The 9138-nt window shown below is 50.8% G+C and overlaps 1 protein-coding gene and 1 long non-coding RNA gene across 2 annotated transcripts; one reads left to right on the top strand and one right to left on the bottom strand.

Annotated features, from left to right (window-relative positions):
• Positions 1-491: 491 nt before the first annotated feature.
• On the bottom strand, positions 492-2971 carry LOC124671511 (pentatricopeptide repeat-containing protein At2g22410, mitochondrial-like). Its single transcript, XM_047207878.1, has 2 exons — positions 997-2971; positions 492-877 (listed from the first exon to the last, which is right to left on the bottom strand). Exons 1-2 carry the CDS (start codon positions 2969-2971, stop codon positions 786-788), a joined length of 2067 nt encoding a protein of 688 aa, XP_047063834.1. The 3' UTR covers positions 492-785.
• A 3977-nt stretch (positions 2972-6948) lies between these two features.
• LOC124678939 lies at positions 6949-8794 on the top strand. The gene is made up of 3 exons (XR_006994707.1): positions 6949-7192; positions 7297-7597; positions 8586-8794. It is a non-coding gene; the product is annotated as an uncharacterized LOC124678939 (long non-coding RNA).
• The last annotated feature ends 344 nt before the right edge of the window (positions 8795-9138 follow it).

Below are 9138 nucleotides of genomic sequence, written 5' to 3'. Positions count from 1 at the left end.
AAGCTAATGTTGATCAAACATTGGTTGCGAAAGTTCATCTTATGGGATCATGAAGTTAAAAGTATTTGTCGAACAAATTAATTTTGCCAAGTAAATAAAAACAGCTGGATGATCAGTTTGCATTCAATTCTTAAGCCAACTCTAGCTTTGCCCTATCGACTATGCATAATGGATGAGAGACTAGTATAAGGAAAATATGCGCATTACATACCACATGCTAGAAGTTTATTCATTCCAAATTTTTCCATAATTTTCTCCCACAACACAGTAATATAGGAGAAATTGGGTAATTCAACTAGATATTGCATTATACTTCCACAATACTAGCATTTAATAGTTAGTTAATTCACTTTACTCCAACCATTGCTATAATTTGTGTTTCAGTGGTCAAATTTCCCTACAATCATAAGTGGGGTAAGAAACAAAATATGGTAGCATTAGTCCTATAATTTCCATGCTCGACAACCAATGTAGTAACAGAATGTCAATTATATTGTTTACCTTAATAACGTCGAAAGAGATTTTCTCAAAGCCTCTATGCTTCAACTAGTAAAACCCCTAAAGCTAGCCATCTGCAAATATTTGCATAATAGATAATTATCAGGGAGTCCACATGAGCCAAGAACTAGCTGAAAGAACTTGCAGTTAGGTAGCCAGGAAATAAAGTCCAGGATCAATCAGGTTCCTTAAAAGTATAACAGTTTCTCCGCAAAACAAATCTGGCCAAACCGAGACTCTGCATAACAATCAGAATGAACCTCCATTTTCTGCCCATGTAAGCTTGCTTAAGGACAGCAGAAATTCATCTCGTTCTCAGACCATGAGATGAAAGGAATGTATAACGGCACCTCCTTGAGAAAATATGTACAGCTGGAAGCTGAGATTTGAATATATAAAATGCTGTCAGTTGTTAAGTTTTCGTTTTCTTTCTACAGTGAGGTACATGAACAAGGAACGGAGAACTGCCACACTCCTGTTAAGTAAGAGGAACATAACCTTCCAATTCTAAATGGATATAAATGTTCTTCAATGCTGCATATATATCTTCTGAATGAACATGTGAAACATCTGCCACCAAGAACTCGTGAAATTTTCCATCCACCTCAATAGAGCTGCAGCCAGGGTTCTTCTTTACCCCTCTATCTCTCATCAACATCCTCAACATCTTCACCTGATCCCATTTGTTTTTACTTCCATATATTTGACACATAAGTACATAGATTCCACTGTCCGAAGGATCAAGTTTTACTAGCTTATCAGCAGCGCATTCACCAATCTCTAAATTGCCATGCATTCTGCATGCATGCAAAAGACCACCCCAACCGGCCTCACCAGCTTCCAATGGCATACCCTGTGCAACTTCAAATGCCTCTTCAAGAAGCCCAGATTTACCCAAAAGATCAATTATGCATGCATAATGTTCTGCTTTGGGTACAATCCCGTAGGCCAGTTTCATTTCTTCAAAATATCGCCGCCCTTCTGAAACTAACCCACTATGACTGCATGCAGAAAGTAACCCAAGGAATGTAATCTCGTCAGGCACAATATATGTTCCCTTCAACTGCTTGAAGAGACAGAGGACTTGCTCAAACTGACCATGCATGGCATGGGCCATGACCATCGAATTCCAACTCACCACATTCTTCTCAGCCATCTCAGTAAACAATTTTGATGCTGCATGCAAATCTCCACATTTTGCATACATATCAATTAATGCATTACCTAAATTCACAGTAAGCACAGCCTTACTAGTAATAATGTAGGTATCATATATCCACCTTCCAAGGTCCAGGCAACCCAACTGAGCACATGCTGAAAGCACACTCACAAGGGTAGCATTGATCGGCTCGATACCTTGTTCAACCATCTGTTTAAAAAGCCTAATTGCTTCCTCGGGCTGATTTGCCTGTGAGTAAGCTGCAACCATGCAACTCCAAGAAACTGCATTCCTCTTAGGCATATCCTCAAACAGCAGAGCTGCGCTTTCCAGGTCACCACACTTGCCATAGACGTTAACCATGGTCGTCCAGGAGTACACATCCTTGACCGCCATGCTATCGAAAACCTCCCTGGCAGAGGCCACGCACCAAAATTTTCCGAACATATCAATCAGTGCATTCGCCAAATTAACACTCACGCGTACACCGCCCTCTGCGACATACTGATGCACCCTCCTCCCCAGCGCCAGCAACCCCATCTGCCCAATCGCTGACACCACAGGAACCAGCGTCACCTCGTTCGGCTGCAGCCCCCCTGCCGCCACCATCCTGCAAAACACTAGCCATGCCTGGTCAGCCAACTCTCCACGCGCGTACCCATCCAGCAGTGTCGTCCAAGAGACGACGTCCCTCTCAGGCATCTCATCGAACAGCTTGTGCGCATGCGGCAATGAGGACTTGCGGCTAGCGTAGAAGTGCACCAGCGCGTTCCCCACCAGCATGCTCTGGCCAGTGAACCCCCACTTGAGGGCCAGGCAGTGAACACCCTCGCCAGCGGATGGGGAGCCGTTCTCAGAGGCGGCCGCGGCCGCAGCTGCCTTGAGTGCGAAGACGAGCGTGCGCGCGTCGGCGGGGAGGCTGTGGCTGATGACGCGGCGGAAGAGCGCGAAGGCGCGACGCGGGAGGTGCGCGCGGAGGAAGGCTCGCATCATGGTGGCGAGCATGTAGGCGTTGGGGCCGGGGGCGGCGCGGGCAAGTATCGCGGCGGCGTGGTCGACGCGGGGAGGCGTGGAGAGGGCGCAGAAGGCGAGGAGGCGAGACGCGGGGAAACGGTGAGCGGCGAGGCCGGAGACGGTGAGGAGCGCGTGGAGCTGGAGGAGACGGGGGAAGGAGGGACATGACTCGAGGAGGGAGAGCAGCGGGTGGGTCACCACGAGGTTACGGTTGGTGTTCCACGCCGGCCGGGGTGGCGGCGCTCTTGTGCCTCCTGGTCCTGGGGAGGGCAGAGGAGGCCCCAGAACCGGAAAGGGCATCCTGTCCTGTGGTGTGGAAGTCTACGACTACGAGCTTCCAAGGGGCCGGGCCGACCAATTGTGCCTCAATTCTTCCGGGCGCGGGGAGAAATGCCCCGTACTATCTCTACCTTTGATTTTTTGGGATTCGGGCTAGCAACCTTGCAAAAAGATCCTCCCACCTTTAATCTTTAGTTCATTTTTATTTTGCCGAAAGCCACCTACTTTTTTCATATTTCACACATCTTACAGCTACTACTTCCCCCTCTCCCTCCCACACATCTCACAGCCACCTATGGGAAAAAAAAAAGAGAAAATCTACCGAACGGCGTCGCACCACTAACGTTCCCGTGCGGCGTGCATCAAAACCGCATCGCGCCCCCTTAGGACCGCTTACATCTTATCCCTTTGCTGCTTTATCCCTTTCATTATCCCACGTTTTGCTCTCCACCACTCATTCTCTTTCTCTCTAGTAGTAGCGCCGCGCGGAGAGCCGGAAGAGGCGCCAGCGACGCGGAGGTTGCTGCCAGTGAGGATGCAGCGGGACGTCGCCGGCGACAATCACGGAGCGGAGAGCACCGCCGACCACGGAGCGGATAGTCTGCCGCCGGTGACGAGCGCGCAGCCGGAGAGCAACGCCAACCTTAGAGCAGGGAGTCCGCTGCCGTCGAGCGTGAGGAAGATGTTGTCGTCTTCGAGCGTGAGCACGAGGAGGCCATCGACGCAAGCACGTCGAGACATCTGGCCGATGGGGATTCGGGAGGCCGGCGCATTGCGTAGCACAATTTCCCTCTTCTGCACTCTCTCGATCTGCTGTTCTACTCTTGATTTGTTTTTTTCCGTGGAGATACTCTTGATTTCTGCATGTGGACTTAATCTGAAGTGACTTCTAGTTGCATGTGCATCAATTCTTGGTGGACGATGAATTCCTGACGCTATGGCTCTAGATTTTGAAGCCTGTACTGGAAACCTGGTAGCTAGCACCAATTAACCGGGCAATTAGGCTAAATTTACCTGATAGTTACTGTAATCTCATAACTAGTGCATACTGTAGAACGATAGAGAGGGAGAGGGATTGGCGTAATGTGTTGGATATATTATTGAGCCTCATGGGCGAGTATATATAGGCGTACAGGGATCATCTTGGAGTGCAAGACAAGACACGAGATCTATCTCTATCCTAGACTACCTAAACTGCACACGGAATATATCTCTAACACTCCCCCGCAGTCGTAGCGGGAGCGACGTGAACAACGATGAGCGTCGCGGACGGTCGGAGCCGGAGATAAACCGAAGTGGACCCCGGAAGGCTGACACTCCCCGCGGTCCACGCGGGAGCGTCGTGGACGGAGTTGCGTCGCGGATGCTTGGGCTGTAGAGGAAGCCGGTGAGGCGCGGGCGAGGTGGTAGCCCTTGTGCCGATGTCGAGGGAGCCAAGAGAGTTGGGCGGTGCAACCTTGGTCGGGGTAGCCGCGCGAGGGATGCCGTGGTCGATGTCGTGGTCGGGTGCCGGTGTCGAGGTAGCCGCACATGAAGCCGCAAGCGCATAGTGCGCGAGGAGAGTGACGGAGACGCGTCGAGGCGGTCGTGCGAGATGGTCGATGCCGAAGTCGATGCGGTGCTGAGCCGTCGAGGACGAGGTGCTGCCCTAGTTTTGCCGGAACTAGGCGCACGTCGGGGACGAAGGCATACTCCGGTTTTGCAGAACCGAGTACACAAAGACGAAGTCGGCGACGCGGTCGAGGCAGTCGTAGAAGAGTCGATGCCGATGAAGACGTTGTCGAAGCCGATGAAGACGAGGCGCTGGCCCGAGCTTGCCAGGCTCGGGGACGCGTCGGGGAAGAAGGCACGCGTCGATGTTGCCAATACCGGGAGTGCAGGGGTAGGGACCATCATGGACCATGCGCCAGTGTCAGGGGGACCAGCAGAGGAGGCCTCCAGAGCGGTGGCGAGACGCGGAGCGGCGAAGAGGGAGAGGTGCCGATGCAGTCCGCGGTTGTCGATGACGCTGGCGACGAGGTCGTGGTGGACAGAGACATAGAAGGCGGCGGAACCAGCGGTGGCGAGGAATGGCCATGCTGGATGCCTAGGCTGCGTAGAGGTGGTCGGCGAGGCACCGCAACGACCAAAAGTGCTCATGCGGGTTACTGTGGAGGTGCGGCGGCGGTACTCGAAGTTGGCGAGGAGGAACCCGGCGGCTTGACGTAGACCTTGCGCTGACGGTGGCGACCTGCGCCGTTGGGGCGGCGCGGTAGTAGCCTGGAACGTCGGTGCGCGGGGACGGCGAAGTAGACTGCGTGCGGCGACGTCTCGACCCGAGGGCCGGCGTAAGCTGCGGTGCGCGAGTCGATGCAGCGGCGGGAGGCCACCGGCAACGTACACGCCTTGGAAGGCGCGTCGGAGGCCGGTAGCATGCACCAAAGGCGGCGGCGATGAGGCCCGAAGGGCGACGCGGCGGCAGCCCGTAGCTCGATCGGTGGTAGGCGCGTGCTCGGGGACGTGCTTGGCGGGAGACGTGCGCGCGGTCGGTTGATCAGACCGACGGCGGCGCTGTACGCGCCATGGCGTGGACGACGTGCCGCAGATTGGAGTCGTTGGCGACGTTGTCGGTGATGTCCAGGGCGATGACGGCGAAGACGGACCGGCGATGGAGACCGCGCGGGCGAGACAGGCTGCTGCGTCGCACGTAGGCGTCCCGTGTGTGACGCGTGCGGCCGTGCCGCGCGGTTGATGAAGATGGCCAGTGTAGATCGACGCCGTTGTCGGAGTAGAGGCGCGTCGTGACGGCGGCGATGGGTGACTCACTCCGATCTATGACCGGTAAACCAAAAGAAACGCCGGTCGAGCGACCGGCGGAGCAAAAGAAAACCAATCTACGGATTGGAAAAAAAAAGACTCGAGGGCGGCGGATCAACGGATCGGCGGACGAACCCTCATACGGGTTGCGCGGCCCCGGAGTAGGCCATGGAGAGACCTCCCCGAGGGCGGCGCGGCGCGAAGGCTGTGCGACGGCTAGGTCGGGAACTTGCGGGCGATACCATGTAGAACGATAGAGAGGGAGAGGGATTGGCGTAATGTGTTGGATATATTATTGAGCCTCATGGGCGAGTATATATAGGCGTACAGGGATCATCTTGGAGTGCAAGACAAGACACGAGATCTATCTCTATCCTAGACTACCTAAACTGCACACGGAATATATCTCTAACACTCCCCCGCAGTCGTAGCGGGAGCGACGTGAACAACAGTAGCATCGCGGACGGTCAGACTGGAGATAAACCGAAGTGGACCCCAGAAGGCTGACACATACTTAACATGAAAATTATGCAACAGTTGAACCTGGCAGCTAGGGCCTAATTAATATGTCAACTAGGTTTAAGTAATCTGGGAACAAGTAACAATTAATTTTGTCTCACACTTAGTGTAGTATTGATAATCTGGCAATTAGAAATACTTAATCTGGCAATTAGAAACAGAGATGGGCTGCTGCAGCGAGCGGTCATGTCAGAAACTTCACCTCGTTAAAATTTTGTGGCTGAGAATTTTCCATCTGCTTTGTTTTTCGTGCGCATGCAAAGTACTATTGTCGCGAATGGCTAAGACATTGGACTATCGCACTAGTATCGCATGGAGTAATTAAAACATGGGCCGCCGCACGGGACACCCTTTTGTGCGGCGCCGCCATGTAGCAAAGTCCAAAAAAAAAATGACAGAAAATAAATCGAAGTTTTTTTCTTAATATTAAGACGCATTTAATACATAGCAGTTATATACAATTATGCATATTATGCAGCTGATGCTTATTAGTTTCATGTATGCATCATACAATCTCTACTATATTAAATGGCTAGAGGTGGTGGGATGGTTGGTACCTCCGTCCTTCCACCACCCTCCCGAAGGCCCTGCACGTCGGCCTACCTCAATCCTCTCCACGCAGAAAAAAAGTGAAGAAATAACCGCCCACACCTCCCACGATCACGCACGCCAGATCCACAGGCCACAACTCCACCGTACGGCCGCCCCTAACCATCGCCCCCATCCACAGGCGACTCCCCAACTTTGCTCAACCTCGCCGGCGCGTTCACTCTAGAAAGCGTTCCCGTGATCCCAGAGCTGCGCCGACGAACGAGATGGCCAGTCCCGCAATATCCGCCTAGGGCACTCACTCCGAACCTGTGCAGCGTCCTCGGGGCACCCGTTGTGCTCAGCTCGCGACCAAAATTTTCAGACCGATATGCTCAGGTACTAGAGTTTCTGTTTCTGATCGTACAGTTCTTGCAATCCTATTTCTTAAGGTGTTCTGATTGTATGATTCATTGCATACGGAAATTGATTTGTGCTTCTAGGCTTGTGACGTGTAGGTTTGGGGATCTGGGGAAGCACGGGTATGTGATGGTGACAGTGGATCTGAGCACGCGTTGTTCGACCGCGGCCCGTCGTGCGGCGGGTGTTACGAGGTCATGTGCGTGGAGGACCTAAAGTACTGCCTCGCCGACATATCCATCGTCGTCACGGCCCCAACTAGGGCTTCCCCGCCGACGCCGGCGACGTCTACAATCCGCCCAACTACCATGTCCTCCTCCCCATTCAAGCCTTCGAGAAAATTGCGCTCTGGAAGGCCGGCGTCATGCCGATCCAGTACCGCTGGTATGTTCTGTTCTTGCGTGCATTTTTTGTTGCTGCCCCAGTCTACTTTGTACTGGGATGCTACGCTAGATCCATGCCTAATTTTTCTCAATTTCCTGATTCGCTTTGTGTGCACCTGTATATGTGAGCTAGAGTTGCATTGGTTTGTGCATTTGGGATCCCTGAAAAAGCTGAAATGCAAGTGTTCGATGGTAAGAAGAGTTCAGAGGAGAGAGTGTAGAGTTGTCGACATTTTTCCAGTGCGGTGAAGTTCTGTTAAGATTGGAAATGGAATTGGGCTAGCTTTATATGTTTGGCCCTTTTATATGTTGTGATGCGCATTAAACAAATATAAGAAAGCACAAAGAGCTCTACCTCATGCATTAGAAAAACAGCTCTGGTGACCGGAAGTGCATAAAACCAAGATTTACTATAATTTAGGTTGGCATCTGGGTTAGGAGGAAAGCACATATAAGCCCTTTCAATGCAGCATTGACTAGATTCATGAACAAAATCCATGTAATATAAATTGTCCTGATGTGTTGATCTATGATGCTTTGTGCCAAGTACCTTCCTTCTATTAGACTTAGGTGTAACAGTTTTAAGGAATTGTGAACCATAAAAAAATAAAATAAAATATTATTTTGATGTTACATCGGAACAACGAAAACATGATCACGAGTCGGGATACAGATCTTGATGCACTGAATGTTAAATTTATCATAAATACCTGATTTTCATGCGCATTGTGAGTGACATTATGGGTGCATAATGCTTATGATAGTTTCCCCTTCTCATAGAGCTCGCATTATATCAACTAATATATCTGTTGATGCAAGTGGTTTCTGGTTGTATATGCTTGCACTGGGCTAGAAAGCTTACAAGATTATCGAAACTGATTATCCTGGTGATAGGTGGCGGATAATAAGAATACTTCACTGAGTTGGATGATCAGGTTCATGTTGTTGTTAGCTTCCTCAATCTAATTATTCTTGTTTCCCTATGCAAGGTACTCAGTCATATCTCAGAACCATGCAATTGTTAAGTTTATCTGATTACATTTAAGTGGAGGAACTTGGACGTCTCTACGATGTATTTAATAATCTAAGGTATGTTTTTGTGTCTGCCACTTTATAATTGATGGCAACCTGACCTATCCTATAGGGATTAATACCGCTCTCTATGTTGATAAATATCTTCCATGCTACTACTGAAATTGTTCTTGGTGGTACTGAAACACTGGTGGAAAAAGTGGCTTTGGTCGCGGTTGGCAACTGCCATTAGTCGCGGTGGCGCAACCGCGACCAAAGTAGCGCGACTAAAGGCCCCCCCCTTTAGTCGCGGTTCCTTACAAACCGCGACTAAAGGCCCGTCTGAAAGGACACAGATGTCGCCTAGAGGGGGGGTGAATAGGCGATTTAAAACTTTTACGAGATGGGCTTAACAAATGCGGAATAAAACTAGCGTTTACTTTGTCAAGCCCAAAGCCTATATACTATGGTTCACCTATGTGCACCAACAACTTATTCTAAGCAAGAGTTCACCTATGTGCACCAACAACT

The sequence above is a fragment of the Lolium rigidum genome, chromosome 7 (assembly GCF_022539505.1).
Source record: "Lolium rigidum isolate FL_2022 chromosome 7, APGP_CSIRO_Lrig_0.1, whole genome shotgun sequence".
NCBI lineage: Eukaryota > Viridiplantae > Streptophyta > Magnoliopsida > Poales > Poaceae > Lolium > Lolium rigidum.
This window is presented reverse-complemented; position numbering and strand designations above follow the sequence as displayed.